Source organism: Haemorhous mexicanus, chromosome Z (assembly GCF_027477595.1).
Source record: "Haemorhous mexicanus isolate bHaeMex1 chromosome Z, bHaeMex1.pri, whole genome shotgun sequence".
Lineage (NCBI taxonomy): Eukaryota > Metazoa > Chordata > Aves > Passeriformes > Fringillidae > Haemorhous > Haemorhous mexicanus.
The window spans coordinates 639,514-657,197 of NC_082381.1; the positions used below are offsets into that span (position 1 = coordinate 639,514).

The following is a 17,684-nucleotide window of genomic DNA, read 5'->3' on the forward strand; positions in this document are numbered from 1 at the left end:
TGCCAGCGCCCACCAGCGCCTCGGACCCCTGGCAGCTCGGGGGCTGCGCAGCGCCCTGCCGTGCCGCACCGGAGAGAAGGCGGCCGCGGGAAAGCGGCCGCAGCGGAGCCCAGCCCTGTCCCGCTCGCCGCCAAGGCCCGGCCGCACGGTAAGCCGAGGGGAAGGGCAGCCCCAGCGGGGCCACTTACCCGGCCGGGATCCCCCTGCGGCTCCGCGCCGGCGGCCCCGGCGACCGCGGAGCGTCAGTAACAACGTCCCGGAACGGCCGCTCCGCCACATCCGGGGGCGGGGCGTGGGAAGGCGGGAACTTGCCGGGCTACGGCGCCTGGCGGGCACGGAGACAGATCGGAGCGAGCCGAGCCGAGCCGAGGCAAGGCAGCGTCAGCGCCGGCACAGCGCCCGCTCCCGTGGCCCCTGTACGTGAGCGCTGGAGGGCTCCCCGCCGCAGCCAGGGCCCCTCGCTCGTCACCTCCTGACCGGGACCGCCACCAGCCTGCCGCCCCTCGGCGGCGTGTCCCTGTGACGGGGACGGCGGGGTTCTTTCCCCCCGCGGGCCCATCGGAGGCTGCCCCGCACTGCCGACAGCGGAGCAGGGGTTCGAATGACTGAACCTCGGGGCATTTAGGTGTGAACCCCACTGCAGGCTGCAGTTTGGGGTTCTCAGGTTTCTCCGTTACCGCCTGTCCCCTGTCTTTGCTGTGGTAGGCAGTGAGAGCTTAAAATGGGGTGTACCAGCATTCATTCATTTTAGTGTGTTTTCCTACTTTATTGGAAAAGAAGTAGCAAACACTAGTCAGGCCTTGCAAGCAACTTCCCATGGTATGTATTTTGTATGTTAATGGGTTTTTTTTCCATTCTTCTTTCAACAGATGGCAAGTTGCAGCCAGAGAAGGATAATACAAATAACTGGATTTAAAAAACAAGAGAAGAAGGCACTGCTCAAATGCCTGTGCAAGCTGAACTGTGTTTTTGTAGAGAGTAAGGTATTGTTCATTACAATACAGCTGAGAGAATTAGAGGTGGAAGTAAAAATGCAAGTCCTAAAAGAAAGGACTGTGCAATAGGTTAGTTATGTATAAATAGATGAAGAATTTTCAGTGATACAAAGTGTACTGTTTTGTTTTGTTAGAAATACAGAAATTGTACACATCTTGTAGCAAAAAAGCTGTGCAAGAGTGAAAAGATCTTAGCTGCCTGCGCTGCTGGTGAGTAAAAGATTTGCTATTTAATTTCATAGCATCACAGCATAAGTCTGGAAAGGAACCTTAAAAGGGTTTTAGTTATCTGTTTTCATTTTGTGAATGAACTGTCTTACAAACCTTCATTTTTCTTGTTCCATTAACTTTGATTTTTAACATTGTATTATGTTTAAGTTATGATGAAGTGAAGTCCGCTTTTTTGTTTTCATTTTTTTCCCTAAATGATATCACTGCTATTTTCCTTTTTGGATCTGCATCTGTTCCCAAACAGAACACTTTGTTATACAATAGATAATGAAGTCATGAACAAATTATTTGGATGCTTAAAAGAGGGCAGAGGGAGTACGAACACCTGTAATCAGCGTGGATTTTTGATTACAAATTCACATGGAACATTCACTGGTAAAGGTCACTGTAAGTTCCTGTTTATGCAGTAAAAGAAAATTCCAGGTTGTTGCCATTCTGACAGAAGCTTCTGGTCTTTCCTCTTTAACTAAGGTCTGGTGCAGAAATCCTATTCATTACCAACTAAAATGCTTTTAGAATGAAAATTCTGTATTTTAAGATTTCTTGATAGACTGATCACCTCTCAGAATTCTGTGACGCGGTTTGAGTATCTTGTAGTTATGAGATATCAGAATACCATTTTTAAGCATGATATTTATTTTCCCAATATCACATTACTCTAAAGTGTTAGAGCAATTGTTAGGAGGGATAATCTTAAATTAAGAGATAATAGACAAATGACTAAACATACATTTGGGTTTAAAGATATATGTAAATTCCTTGATTTACATATATATATATATATATATATATACATATGTATTTTTCTTTGTACTAAAATAAAATTCTGATTGTAATCTTACCAAAAATGAAATAGACCAAAAGTTTCCAAGAGGAGAAAAAATATTAAAAAGCATCTAGTTTTCTGGCACAGCACTTCATTTTAGCAATTTTAAACCTTTGAGTTAATGTTTTCTTTCTTTTTGGAATTTAAAATTTGAAGATGTTTTCTTGAACAGGGTGGAAATTATCCATGCAATTTCCTCATGGTGTTGCAAAGCTCTGTCATGCTTCAACACATGCAAATCTTCCCCAATACCATCTAATACCTCTTAATCCAGAAGAGGTGCTAATTCTGCATAGTCATTGCTCTTACTCATGATGGCAGGGTCAGTGTATTCGTTCCTACTGTGTTTTTTTCCAGGTAGTGAAGAAAGATCATGTTTAAACACATTTAGAACTCCATAGAGTTCAGCAGAAATACTATCAAAGTTACCACTTGTCATGTACTTCCTGCCTAACAGAAGTTTTAGGATGGAAACTTCTCATGAAAGTGGTTTGAACATCCTGGTTGTGCACAGCATACCTTTTCCAGTCATAAATCCACTGGTACCTGTACTAGGTTTTGTAGAAGTGCCATCTGTGCTCCTGCACTGAGACATTTTGTCAGTCAACCCTGCTGTTCTGTGAAACCAATTAGGTTCACACAATTCAAGTCAATTTCTCTTACAGTGTCTTCTGTAGGTAGTGTTTCAATACAGGAGCAGGGTACTAACCAGTGCTCTTGACCTGAACTTGTAAGAAGAGAGAGAGACAGAGAAAAGGGGAAGATCATTACATACTATATCAAAAGCATACATGTGGAAGATGAAAGAGGAGAGGTGGAGGAGGTGGAGCCAAGGGATGAGAGAAAAGGATGTGAAAAGAAGAAAGGGGAAAGAAAAAAGTCTAAAACTGTGTCCCCCGAATATTGATATTCACTACACTAGCAGTGCAAGTAATATTAAGAATATATAAGAGGAAGAGCTTACATGTTAAATGTCTAGTTCTTTAAAATCATCAGTAGTAAAATATTTCATTTTAGTACATTTGTAGAAGTGTCAAATGGTATTAAAAATAAAGGACTTACCAAGGTTCTGGGAAAGTCCTAAGAACAAAATCTAGGAAGCTGAGAAAATGTATTTGATATTTTTGAGGAGATAGACCGGTATTTTATCTAGGAAGGGTAAAAAGACACTTAATCATTAAAAGAAAACAAAGTGATCATTTTCAGTGGTATTGCGAGATTTTTAATTCTGGAGTCTGAAGTGGAGGACTCTTGTAATAGGAAGAAGTTTTTTAAATGGTACTTATAATTTCATCTTTTGTTTGCACAAGAAATGTTTAAGTTAATTTTATATTAGTTCTTCAGTTGATTGCCATTTGTCTCCACAAAAAAATCTTTTGTGGTTGACAGTTCATTTTCTTTTTAGGAAAGTGGGTACTAACTAAGGAGTACATAATTAATAGTGCTGAAAGTGGCAGATGGCTTGATGAAACAACGTACGAATGGGGATATGAAATTGAAAGAGACACCCATTATTCACCTCAAATGCAATCTGCACCTAAAAGATGGCGTGAAGAACTGACACACTCTAGTGCTCCAGGGGCCTTCCACAGATGGAAAGTTGTCCTCCTTGTTAAGAGAGGTGATAAACGAATGGCATGTATTAGAAGGTAGGAGTTCCATCCCAGTTAATTTGGTCCATAACAACCTCCAGCTATCCAAACTCTGAATTATTTTCATTAATATATTTCCATACTTATTATAATGACTTTAAATCTGTAACATCACTGCTTTTCTTGCCTTCTTTTACTATAGTGTTAAAAATAACATGCGTATGTTTTTATCAAGTAAGCTGCTAACAGAAACTTCCTGCATGAGGCAAGATACACAGATTTACAGTTTTTATTTTGTGTGGGTGTTACATTCAAATAGCAGGAACTGTGTACTTTATTTCACCTGACTAGATGACCTGAGTCTGTCTCATGAATCTGGGCCCCACTACTACTGACCTGATGAGTCTTTGTGTCCCATTTATGTAATAAGTTCTTCTAGTTCTGAAGATCTAATTTGTTCTAAACCAGATAATTCTGGTCAATTATAAATACAGATAGTTCAAAAAGTGAGTATAGAGAAGTAGAAAAGGAAAGAAGGAAAAAAAGAAAGATAAGGAAAACCAAAGCGCTAGAAAGCTGAGAACATATGTTTCTTTTCCATACTCTTCCTACACATTTGGATTCATTACTTTAAATTCTACACCTGACTTTAAGTCCTGTTTGCATCTGGTACAGTAAAAGGAACATCTCCTGACAGTTTCAGAGCTTTCCATTCATTCAGATACTGTCCAGCTTTCTACTGAGATCCCAGTTAGTTAGAACTGCTCAGGTTTGAGTGTGCCACACTCTTGATCCACAGTCAAGAAGGGAATTGCAGTTTGTTGGATCATAGTACAGGGCTGTATGCTATATCACAGAATGCCTGTCTGTCTGTATTTCATAAAGACAAAGTGAGGGGTAATTGAAGTTGTTATCTTCTGATTTTGCCAACTGAAATTATTTAAGTATGCTATTTTTTGGCTGTGTGGGGGAATTTACTATGTCCTGTTACACTTGCGAAAAATGCTGCTTCTTTTTCCATAAAAACTGCTTATGTAGATGTTCATGATAACCCTGTTGAAATGATGTCTTGCACAATGCTATCTGTTTCTATTTCTTGCAATAGAAACAACCTTTAATAGGAACAACATCAGTAAGGCAGGTGAACAAGTTTTATGAAAGATGTTTTTTTTACTGAGTGTTCCCCATGCACTCAATTTTTTATCGGTCATGAAACACTGACAGGTAGATATTTTTTGTCTTCAGCAAGTACTGCTTTTAGTCATAGAGGACACGATAGCTTTGGGGAAAGTCTGGGTTTTTTTCTAATATTTAACAACACTGTGCCTTTTATCCCCTTTCTATGCTCTTCCTGCCTTTAGTGCCTAGCTGTTGGATGGGTAAGTGTGTAAGACCAGCACCCTTTTCTTTTTATATATCTGGATTATGAAAAATAAAACATATATTCAGAATGGCATTAAATCTTATTTTTCCACCTTTTCTTTTGTCTGGCATTTTTTCTGAAAGATTGGAGCACTTGCAGCTGAACAGGTCTGGAAATTGTCCCTGTGGAAACTGTTACATGTAATGGTGCCCCAAAGACAAGCAAATCTCTTTTCTCTATATGATACTTTTATGATACTGGACAGAACTAATGCTGCAAATGTATATTTCTGTTACAAAAGCATCATACTATATTTCAGAAGAGCAGTCTTCCATTTTTTGTTAACTGCTTAATTTATAGGAAAACTTAACCAAAATATCATTATTTTGGGATAGATAATGCAATAATTTATAGCTGCTGTCATCAACTTTGATACTTGGAAATGTACACAGGTGAAACTTTCTATCAGATATATTGAAGGTGTACATTGATTTTAATAACTAGTGTTAAATTTTGAAGACAAGAATGTTTTGTTAAGTGGGTTCTTTAGTTTTTCGAAGACTATTAAATGTCCTTCTATCTTTCTAATGAAGTTTGTGCTGTGCCATACAGTTGGCATTATTTAGTTGCACTTGCATGCTTGTATTTTGTGAATGTTAGTGTAGCTTTAGGCAGTGTTAATATAATATAGTAAATACATCTTTCTAAATATGTTTATTTAGAGTTCTTAAAGCTGGAAAGGCAACCATATGTTCATCTGAAAATGCAGAGCACAATATAACTCATGTATTCATCGATGGTAAAATTTCTCCTTTACAAAATAAAAAGTGTCTCTCTGAAGCGCAACTCTACCCTTTGCAATATATAGGACATTACCTTTTTCAAGTGAGTAAATTAATTTATTGATTACTGTAAATAATGCAGTGTTAATAATGGAGGGGAATATAATCAGCCAGAGTGTTTTGTGATTTGATTAAAGTTAAGACAACTTGCTGATTCTGAGACCATGTATTCAAAAGATAGGAAGGCTCATGAATATATACAAATACCTGAAGGGAGGATGCATGATAGACAGGTAGGCAGTTGTGAGGCAGGCAATTGTGGTGCCCAGTTAGAGAAAAATGAGTACAAATGGAAAGTCAAGAACCACTTGGGTTTTCTTGCTGTGAGGTCGATGGAACACTGTAACAGGTTGACTGAAGAGGCTGTAAAGTCTCCAGATGCCATATGGACATGGTTCTGTGCTAGTGCAGAATTCACTAGAACCAGAATTTTGTTTTACTATTTACTTTAAGAGAGATGTCCCATGTTTCATGCTTGTTTGCTTACCAGATGCACTGCTCAGAAATTATTAGTATTTTGATTTGTAACTATTCAAAGACTTCAGAATATTCATTTAGTTCTCAGACTCTGGGATGACTTTAATCAACTGCTAATTGAAACTACTGCCTTTGTAAGCAAGTAGGAGTTAAATTGTGTTTGTTACCATTTGTAAATCCTTTTGTCTCTTCTGATCAAAGCATTTAGCTCTTTGTATTAAAGATATTATAGAAGAGTGAGAAAGTTGGATGGTCTTAATGTTTACATCCTGAATAAAGCACATCCGTGTGGGCTCTTACTCTAGTGCTTACTCTCTTAATGAAACTTGTTCAGGAAAGTTGCTCTCATTTAAACCTTTCAGCTAAGATGAACATTTTCATAGATGAGTTAATGTAAAATTTTTATGGCTACGTCACCTTTTTATTGATCTCTATCAAAATCTTGTGTTTTTTGCTATGCACCTTGAATTCCTCCGAGGTGAGATAACAACTTTCCATCTTAACGAGTCCATTAACTTGCACATATCTTTTTTTGCTTAGATTTCATTAAAGGAACTCACCTCAGAGACCAAGAGAACATTAGCTTTCTGTTTAAGTGAATCCAGAGAACTCAGGAAACTGCCAAGGTTCCTAGTCTCTTAAAAGAAAAAAAATAAAACATAGGCAATCAAATCACAGCTCTTGTCCAGATGTATTAAGCTTTATCAAAGAATATTATGGACATGCTCTTTTCTCTTTGTCCCAGAAGTACTTGGTATATTATTCATTAGATTGTTCCAACCTCATAAATATATAGTCATGCTATCTGACTGCTACTTCTAGCAAATATAAATCTCATTCCTCCCCTAAACATCCATATATGTGTCTAGATGATGGATTTAGCAAAATAGCATTATATTCTTTTCGGGGCAACTGAAACTCCACTGATGTTCAGAGTATTTTTGGTGTGATTTTTTTTTTTTCAACTAAGTCTTTGCTTCATGTTTATATTTCAGTATCTGTTCTTATTATCTCAACCTTGTAAGTCTACTGTTAAAATACTGTGTGGGATTGTCATTGGTAATACGATGCTATAAGGCGTCAAATTTGTTTATTCAGGGTATTAAAACACATGTGTGATTTTTTTTTTTTTTTAGGAAGCTAGTCTCATAATTCAACAGTGACTTTAAAAGCTTTTTTGGATGCATGCTGGAGTTTCTGATTTTTTGCCAAGATTGTACTATAAATTGTTTGAATATAAGTGTTTTAATGAGCATATTGAAACTAACGTGCATGAAGGGCGATAAGAAGTAAAGACTAGTTAATGCATCAGAGTTCAATTATCCATGGCTCATCAAAAGCTATTTAGAACTCTGTTCTAGTTACCAAAAATACTTCATTCTCTTTTGAAATGTGCAAGAAGTTCTTGTTCTCAATATTTGTTTAGAGATATGTTATGCATGTGCCAAATATATTTGTTTTGAACAATACATTTAAGGGAAAATCTGAAAATAGGATGAGACATGTAACTTTTGAAAGTTTATCTTGAAAACATGGAATTATAAGCTTCTTGCACCTTGTCATTGCATGCACTACTGTGTTTTTTCTCTACTGCTATGTCCCAGACTTGATTCACCCATCAGATTGAAGTGTTTGAATTATTAGGCAAGTTACAGCAGACCTTCCACACCTGCTCACAATAAGAAATAGCCAAGGGAATACTTCACGTGTATCTGTCTCATGATTCTTATCTCATCACACTGCAGGAGGAGTCTGGTTTTGTGGTTACCTGTTTATTTACCTTAAATAAACATGGTGTTTTATTCTTAACCTGTCTTTGATGAAAAGCATGCATTGAAACTCTTACTGAAATGTATGTTCTCAACCCATTAAGTAAATTCAAGATATTTTGTATAGTTCTTTTTTTCAAGCAAAAGTTATGTTGTGGTGTTACTGAGAGTCTTTTCAGAATTAGTTGGAAATCAATTTGAGAAATGCTTCTTTATTCCCTATGTTGAAGAAGTAGCTGAAAATGATAGGTGTACTCAGAGAATTAATTACTAGACAAACAGACAAAAATATCAAAGAAAAAATAAGAGAGTAAAACCTATTACATTTTAAATTACTTATTTGTTTCATGTTTATAGGCAAGAACTGAAAAGATTTCATTGTAGTTGTCTATATTAAATGAATAGACAAATTGAAGAAGAAATGCCTTATAAAATCTTTACTACATTTTTGACCAGTTGAAAATGTGTGAGCTCTGGTTTTAGTTTTTGAAAAGTTCTGAGAGAAAATCTGCTATGGAGAAATAGTCCTTGTTTCAGCCACAGAGATTGTGACTTGACCCAAAGTCAGTTAGGAAAAGTAAATATGGGGAAGCTTACATTGATAATCCCTGTGCTGTAGCTTCATACACCATCAGTGGTTTGTTTCCATACCAGCAGCTCTTTATCTGACACATGATGTAGATCCTTACACAATTACACAAACATACAAAGGCACGTACAGTTTGCAATACAATATATAGAAAGACCTAGCACATAAAAGTTGGTTAGACTATTAGTTTTGAAACAAAGTATTGCTTTTTTGCTCTGCAGAATGAAATACAAAATCCCAAAGATACACAGATGAACCATTTCCTGGCTGCACAAGAAACAAAGTCACAAATCATGTCTAAAATGCAGCTTGCTGAAATGAAAAATGTTATTATAAAACATATGTATTTTACAGCGGTAAGTAGCAGTGATGCTTTGTTAGCATTATATATTTTATATACATATAATTTTGTATTTTTTATATTGCACGACTTATATAATAAACCTCTATCTTTCATTATAGTATTGAGCTAATAAAGTAGATACTTAGCATACCTTTTACTGGGCCTTTTAACCTGCAATGTTTAATAATCCTGTATTTAATACATCTACCATTAGTTAAAAAAAAACTTAGTGATGGCAATTCATTGGCACGGGTGTGTAGAAGACACGGTGTACTATTTAAAGCCTTGGTGTAATAGATTATATTGTTCAACAAGATATCTTTGAGTTACAGTCTTTCTGTGATTTTCCTGTTATCTGGCTAATTTATGCTAAGACATTTTTCACAACAATTATATTGTAGAGACAGTGTTTTGTTGACTCACATGAATGTTTTTTATTACAAGTCAAAAGTAGAGCTAATGTACTCCTTTGGTTTTCTGTTGTCACAGATCTAATCATGATAAAATTGCTACATTAGTAGTTAACAGCTCTGTTTCAAGTCAGGAGAAAGCAACTGAATGCCTTGAGTTAGGATATATTATCTCTGTAAGTTACAGCGATCCAGATGATGGTGACTAAGTATATTTGTAGGAGCTTGTTTACATGAAACACTGTAAGTTTTACTAGTGGAAGAATTAAAAATTTAAAGTTTTTAAATAGGTACACACAATGTTTGAACACAAGATTACAAATAGAAAACTCATGCTGGTTAAATCTGTGCAGCATCATGTGCTACATCTTTTATCAGTGACATTTTATCCAGGCTATACCATTTAAAAAATACATATATACATATATACCTCCATTTAAAAAATACATTTATACTTATCTTTTCATGTATTTTACATACAGCAAGTACTCTGGTTCAAGCTATGATGTAGCAAGGTGCAGATGGATTAACCCTTCAAAGACAGTCTCTCCTAAGGATATTTTAGTACCATGTTTTAGTAACATTGTAATACTATGCAATAACTAAATATGGCTATAATAGTAATACACTTTTGCACCTATGACCATATTTTTGCATGCAAGAGGAATCCAAAGTTGGCATTTTGCCACAGGAAAACTGAAAACTTTTAGTTTTTTAATATCCAGTTTAGGAACACTGTCCTTACAGAGCAACCGCATAGCAACAAAGAGACAATAGCAGGGGAAAATGGGAAGGAAAATTTGGCTATATTTTATTCCTTTTAAGTCATTGGTCTCCTATTTCATAATTTAACCTTCCAAATGAAAAATCTAATAGACAAATCTAAATGTTATGTTGTGCTTGAGCTACATTTAACGGAAGTTGTCATTTGGGAAGCTTCATGCACTATTTATTGAATATGTTGACTGGTATCCAGTGTGCAGGTTGACATTGTCTTGTTTTACAGACTACTAAGCATAGACTTATGCAAACAGACCAGCTGAACAAATGCAATCCAGAGGTAAGAATTATTTAAAAAGAGGTCATGTTATGCATATGGAATTTTATTATGAAGTTAGCTAATTTTGCAATTAAAGTATGTTTGTCTATCAAAAAGCACTTTTAGATTTCAGCTATCCAAAACTCTGATAAAGTCATTGTTGCATTAAAGAGCATCATTTTGTCTTGAATGTTGTTCGTCCCTGTGATACTTTTAGTACTGTCCCTGTTATTATAAAGAAACTGCTTAATCCTGCTAGTTAGGAGAACCTTACCTGTTAATGTTAGGAAATCAAAAGCAAAGATGTTCTGATGTGATTTAAAGCATCATAAATTACTCAAGCACTGTATTTAAGCAGTAAGATGAAAAGAGAGTGTACACACTTTTTAGCACTGCTTTTTCTAGTAGAGACAGATTTTAGCTAGAGGTTATCTCACTGTAAAAAGAAACAGTACTTGTTCTTTCAGCACATGCCTGATACTTCATCATGTGAGTTTCCAGAGTCAGCTGAAGCACAGATTGCAAGTAGAATGTTTTATGTTTTCCAGTCCTGTTTTCATAGTCACTTTAGCTTAATTCCTTTTTATGTACTATTCAGTTTGTCTTTTCTATTTCCATTAAGCCAAATAAATGCCGTAAAACAGGTCAGCAATAGATTTTATTAAGGTTTTGTTACAAATACCTGAAGTAAATTAATACTTTTAAAATTTTGCTTGTCTGCCCATAATACTATAAGCAATGTTGAAACATTGCCTCTAGTACTCAAAAAGCATATTATACAGTGGCCATGAGCTACTAGTAGTACAGTTAATATGGTAACTTCTGTTGCTTTAAAGTTAAAAAGGGGAAACACTTAAATTATGTGTAAGCTTCCTGTATTCCTTGGTAACTGAAGATCTGGTATCTTCATGAGCCATACTACATAAATAATTACTTGAAATCAGTCTTTTTCTGATTTCTTTCTATTGACAATAAGGAAGGAAGAAGAAAAAATTTATTTTTAAAACATGAGGAATAAAGTACTTTTGTCATGGTCCAACACCATCACTGATCTGTCAAGTGCCATGTGTGTTTCTCTTCCTGAAGAGGTTTGCATTGAAATTTACTCTTAGTGTGTAGTTTATTGAATTAATGGGATAAAAAAATTACCTATCTTAACACTAAGCTGAAATTGTTTTTCGGTACTCTTAAGAATAATACAATTTTTTTCTTGGAAGTTTTAAGCCTAATTGTAATACTTCTCTTACTATTCTGTCACTTTTATTGCTTTATGGAATATCCATTGCTAGCCTTTTTATAATATGTGTCTTCTATAGTAAGTATATTTATGACTTTTAGAAGCAGCTCCAGTAAACATTTCCACATAGAAGTAAAATCAAACCTACAAACTAAATTAATGTGTTAGATCTACCTATTGTGTTTTGTCATCTCATTTTGCATCTGCAGGAAGGCTTAGCACAGCTAAGTGTTCTTTTCCATCATCATCCCAAAAATATTTCTTTCTCTTTTGTCAGCTTTTCTTCCACATCATGCAATGTAAAAGATGTATTGTGTGGACCTTCATATTTCATTGTTTCTGGTCAAAGTGCTAATGATTGTACCAGCAGTGCTTCACAAGAAACTGTTGATTCCTCATCAGAGTGCAAGCCAGTGAAGCTTGGACAGCTTATTGAGTATTAAGTCTCTTTAATAATAGGTGTCTCCTGATACTGACAAAAGTTTATTGCTTGAGTTTTGTATCATCCTTCTCTACCTCTGAGAAATGTGATGAACCAATCTCTAGTTTCTCTTTGACTTGAATGCTATGCAAAATGTACCACAGTCTTCCCAAAACATCTTTATTTTGGTGTATTTCAAAATAATTCATCAATATTACTGTTTATTCTAGTACAGAATTTTCAATAAATAGAAGTTTCAGTCACAATATATAGCGCTGATTTGTGGTGTGATCACCAGGTGAAGGTCAGTGGTAACATGTTTGTACATGCCCAATATACAGTCTTACATCTTAAATCCAGGTGGCAGAGAAGTTCTTCTTTGACTGTCATTAAACAGTTTACAGTTGCTCTTTAGATGTGCTGTTTGCATGTAATTAATATTACCAAAGTATGAATGCAACTATTATTTCCAAAAGAAATTTTAGTGGAGATTTTAATAGTTCATATATGAATCAGAAGATTGAAATAAATGTGAGTTGCAAACACCAGATGCACAAAGACTTGATTAAAAGAAAATTGTCTACATGAGCAGCTTTATTTATTGTTAATGTAACAATGGTATACATTAGAAATGTGAGATATGAGACATTTGCAAGACACTAAATATCTAATGCTAAGGTAGAGTTCATTCACTGAGATTTTAGCTGTGATTTAACCATGACTATAATTTCTTTTTGAATTTTATGTTTGAACAGAGTTCTTAATGTTTTTTATCTTATTATTGGAACATTTTTGGAGGCTATCTAATAGAAGTATATTCTTTAGACTTTAAATTCACAACTGGACTCAAAATCTCTGTCAATTTAAAATATAAACTAATATGAAAACAATTAGTAAGATATTTAGATTGTATAATAGGAACATTTCTCACTACAAAGGGTTGTCCAGCTATGGAAAAGGCTTTCCAGGGCTGTAATGGAGTCATCATCTCTGGTGGGATTTAGAGGATGGGTACAAGTGGCACTTAGGGACATGGTTTAGTGGTGGGTTTGGTAGTGCTGTTGATGGTTGGACTTAATGCTCTTACAACAATTCTATCTGAACTATTCTATTAATGCACACTAAGAGACAGAATTTTTGTTAGAGATCATAAAGTCTACAAGTTATCAGAGACTAAAGCAACAGTAAATTTATGCAACTGTTTAATTCCCAGCAGTCAGTCTGAGCCTGCTTCTCTCAGCTGTGCCTCCTTATCCCAGAATTAGGAGAAATTTGAATTTACCAGAGCCTCAGGCTGTGTGATCAAACAAAAAAGCTTAGTTACCTGGCAGAAGAGAGCCATTCTTCATTCAGCAATGCAGTTGCAACTGTCTTTGCAGGTGCATCAGCTTTGGCTTGAATCTGAACTAGAGGAGATGTAAATAGCAATGTGCCTGAGACCATTAGTAGCTCGTTAGTGTCATTAATTTGTGATCTTTGGAAAGCTGAAAATACAAAGAGTAACAGGGAAGTTGCAGAGCAAATACAGCATCTCATGGAAGCTATTGCATCTGTCTGGGTTCTCTGAAAGCTGTAAAGTTAAGAGTTTTAACTGTCATGAGTGAGTGGCAGACAATACGACAGAAGTCCTGTGCCATTAAGATATGCTTGACTGGACAGACCCCTTCTGCTTGGAAGTGAGAGTCCCTTTCCCTCTGCCCTGGCAAGGATGTAAAGTGGTATGGAATAACCTCCATGTCTTCGTCACATCCTCTCTGGCTACTGCAAAAATAAATTCTATCCTTTGAGGAACCAGGATATATAATACCAACATTTTATTTAGGGATTTAGGGATTTCCTGTGTTAGTTGGTTTGTTAAAGGGTTTCTTTAATTTAAGCTTTTTTTTTTTTTTTGCTTTTTTTTTTTTTTTTTTTTTTTTTTTTTTTACAATGGTATCTCATTTCTAGGTTAAAAGTACTAACTGGTCCAGGAGCACTTGGTCTATACTTCAAGGTTTAGTGGAAGAGGACTTACTTCATGATGTAGTTGCAGAGCTTGCTTCAGGCCGAATGTACAGTGCGCCTCCTGTGCAACTTCTTCATCCTCTTCTAGAATATGTCCTATTGGTGAGAGATGAAGACTAAAATAGTATTAAAAATAAAAACAATAAATGGAAGTATTATGATCTTTGCTTCTGACATAGTATTTCGTAGTTTTTAGTTATCCATTCACCCTTTTTTGTGCTCATCAATGTGCTTGTAAAAATAAGAAAGTATTTTAAGAAGGGTTTTTTCAAATTAGTATTTATTTGCAAGCGAAACGAATGTAATGCTCTAAATATCGTGGAAGGCTTGGCCACAAATATTTTTTGTTACTTTTAGAAACTGCGCTATGCTGGTACACTATGGATAGAGAGATTGATTGAGATCAAGGTTTGCTCTAAACGGTGGTACGTTCAACTGACATATCACACTAGAGCAAGTTCTCCTTTTTCCCTTTCCCTTTTTTTTTTTTTTTAATTTTTTTCTCCTTGGAGTTGTGCATTAAATTTCATGTTACTTCAGTGATAAAATTATGTCACTTGAGATTGTAAAGATTAGAGAAAATAAATTAACTCTTAGTGAAGATAGATATACATCTTTGGCTGGTCTGGAGCCAATATTATTTTCTCATATTTTTACAGGGAAACACTGATACAATATTTTTTGCCAGACTTTGTCATGTTTTTTACCTTGTTCTTCATTGTGAACCTCCTTGGAAGTCCCCATTGATGTTGAAGTATTATTTGGATCTTCTTCAGTGTCCTATCTGTAAGAAAGGCACATGGTCCTTGATAGAGATGCTTGTAAGGTAAGAAAAATTAATGAGGTATCTAATGCAATAGTTATGTTACTCCAAACTCAGATACAGCAGAGGAGAGTTGGCGTTCTAATTGCAACAAAGTTCTGTTTTGCAACAAGTTACCAGTATGTGACAGTCTATAATTGTAACAGATTTGGTCATTTCATTTTATGTTTCACAAAGTGTTAGCTCACAGGCAGATGGAATTTTTTGAAAGAAAAATAAGTACATTTTCTTAGCCTTATTAGTTTTTTTTAAATTATTTCTTACACTCTTTACAGAGTATAGTAATCTGTGTACACTTGCTGTTGTTGTGTGCATACATATAAACACACACATACACAAACATATATCTGCAGTTACAAAACAAAATCAAGGCTTATTTTACCAAACATGAAGTTTCATGTTGTATTTCGATTTTAAACATAAGCTTTACCATCTTTTTGAAGATGTCTGATTATATCTTATCTACATCTACAAAGACAAGTTTGGATAGTTAGTCTCTGCTTTATCTTGAGAACTTATTTTTTGTAATTTGCATCAACTGAAATTAAGTCTTCATTTGGAAAAGAAACTACAGTTCTTCTTGTGGCTGTGATAAAACCTCAAGTAATATTTAAATACTGTGCTACAACTAGGATCACAGATAAGTGAGTATATTTTGAAGAACATGAAAGAGAATTTGTCTTTTAGATGAAGTATTTTGTCTTTTAGTACTTTCTAGAGAATGGGAATACCCAGTATTTGTATACTGGCTCTAGTACTCAAAATTCTAGACAAAAACTATGTTTGCATGTTACTTCAGAGTTATCTGCATCATGTTTGACAATCTATAGTCCTGTCAAGTAGTATGTATGAACTATTATCTGAACAGAAGTTTGTAGGATGTTACCATGTCTACAAAATACTACAAAATTATCTTGTATTTAGAGGATTTTAAAGAAGTTCTATTTAATATAGTAATTGTACAATATCTCAAGTAGAGACAGAAAAATGAAATCAAATTAAATTTTTTCATTTACACTATAATAGAAAATTTTCATCTGGAACACAGAAGCTCAGTCACAAACATGGTGTTGGTTTTTTTTCTCTTTTGAGAAAAGCTTTAAAACCAAAAAATTAGGCTTTAAAATGTTGACTGTTGCTGGGGAGGAAACAATTTCCTTATCAAAACAGACCAGATTCAAAGCTTTTTTGCCAATTTATTATCTGTTATTTCTGTCATACAAATGGAATTTTTCATTTTTTATTTTTCAGGTCTTGCCTTTATTGTGAAACAGTTTGTCATACGGTCACAGTTTCTGGGAGAGAAGATGAACTGAGGATAATTCATAAAACATTATTGAAGTTTTTCTTTGATTTAGTAAAAGGCGAAGTAGAGTTTCTGACAAAAAGGTGGGATTTGTAGAATGATATATGTATTTCTTTATTTACAGTAGATTGTATCCTGATTTGTCTATATCCCTAATAAGATACTGTTCTAGAAAGCAGTTTAGCAATTCAATTTATATTTCTCAATTCTTAGATTGTTTATTGTAAGTTCATAAGTTTTTTCATAATCACATTTTAAGACATCTTGCTTTTTCCAGCTTGTTATTCCAGTATGCATTTAATTTTGCTCATAAAGTGGGACTTTTAGATTTGCAGTACTCCACTATTCATTCTTTAAGGTAGACAAGCAGCATCTTGAATGTACTGATGTATATGTTTAATTTTTTTTAAATTCAATAACTGCTATCTCCCTATTATCTTAGGGAGACTATTACCTTTCCTTGGTTTATGAAGTGTAAAAGAAGTCTAGGTTTTGCTTTGCCTTTCTATAGAAATGGTGGCCTTTATGTAAATAGTGGCGCAGTATTAGAATTTTCCAGGTCTAACAGTAATAGTCATCATCATTGTAATTACTCTGCATCAGGAATTGTGTCTGATCTTTCCACAGGTAAAAACTGCCTAATCTGTGTGTATTTTGAATGAAGACAAGGTTTCTGTCTGGTAACTATATTAATCAAAGTAGCATAAAGCTTTAGGTTTTTTCTCTTTGTTTTTTTTCAGTTTGGTTGGAGGAACGAATTCACAGCATCAACAAGTCTTGCCACAGACAGTTCTTCTGAAGACATTCTTGCTTGAAAGTGGAACCGCAGTGCTTTTTACCAAACACATAAATATTCTAGCAGATTGGGTTATATTTTCTCATAGAGGATTAAATGGAACAAATGATGTGAGTGTGAATTTTATACTTTAAAATAATGAAGACTGACATATTTTTTTAAAGGCGTCCCTTTGTTCATTCTTTTGTGAGGAATTATATGTAAGTATAACAGCTGCTTGTTATAGCGGCCTTTTGTTGTGAAACGTGCTGGTTTTTGCTCCACTAAAGAAATGAATTGATCCATAAGATTCTTATATAGATATGTAGAGAAGAAACGAGTCATGAGTAGCTTGTTGGCTACATTCAGATGTTCACATGCCCTTACCAGCAGGTATTACTGTAGTTATTACAGACACCAGCCTGTTCTCTCAAACAATATGGTGTAGTGAAAGAAGTGATTATCTTATTTTACAGTGACAGGATTCAGGAAACGTTTGAAAGAGAAACCTAACAAACTAGCACTTTTTTTTTGTTGTTTGCTAGATATGCATTGTTTTACTGTAATAAACTGCCCTGGTTTTCTTCCTTAGTCTTTTAGTTTCATTTGGAATATTTCCTAGGATTTAGCATAAAAATGGAA

The 17,684-nt window shown here is 35.1% G+C and overlaps 2 protein-coding genes across 12 annotated transcripts in view; one reads left to right on the plus strand and one right to left on the minus strand.

The window, feature by feature from the left end:
- Positions 1–285, minus strand: part of KIAA0825 (KIAA0825 ortholog) — a 241,664-nt gene extending 241,379 nt beyond the window's left edge. For 5 of the 7 annotated variants that reach the window (XM_059873636.1, XM_059873632.1, XM_059873638.1 and 2 more), the window contains exon 1: positions 189–284. The gene's annotated coding sequence lies outside the window, so the exon portion shown is untranslated. Of the gene's footprint in view, positions 1–188 lie in introns of all 7 variants that reach the window. The other 2 variants (XM_059873642.1, XM_059873639.1) reach the window with 2 other exon arrangements.
- SLF1 (SMC5-SMC6 complex localization factor 1) overlaps positions 15–17,684 on the plus strand; it is a 34,354-nt gene continuing 16,684 nt past the window's right edge. Inside the window, exons 1-11 of one of the 5 annotated variants that reach the window (XM_059873652.1) lie at positions 15–148; positions 870–983; positions 1,130–1,205; positions 3,458–3,701; positions 5,730–5,892; positions 8,906–9,040; positions 10,444–10,497; positions 14,082–14,240; positions 14,798–14,964; positions 16,213–16,350; positions 17,008–17,173. In XM_059873652.1, coding sequence (XP_059729635.1) covers positions 870–983; positions 1,130–1,205; positions 3,458–3,701; positions 5,730–5,892; positions 8,906–9,040; positions 10,444–10,497; positions 14,082–14,240; positions 14,798–14,964; positions 16,213–16,350; positions 17,008–17,173 — 1,416 coding nt within the window. In that variant the 5' untranslated portion in view covers positions 15–148. Of the gene's footprint in view, positions 149–292; positions 417–869; positions 984–1,129; positions 1,206–1,470; positions 1,614–3,457; positions 3,702–5,729; positions 5,893–8,905; positions 9,041–10,443; positions 10,498–14,081; positions 14,241–14,797; positions 14,965–16,212; positions 16,351–17,007; positions 17,174–17,684 lie in introns of those variants that run through there. The other 4 variants (XM_059873653.1, XM_059873654.1, XM_059873655.1 and 1 more) reach the window with 4 other exon arrangements.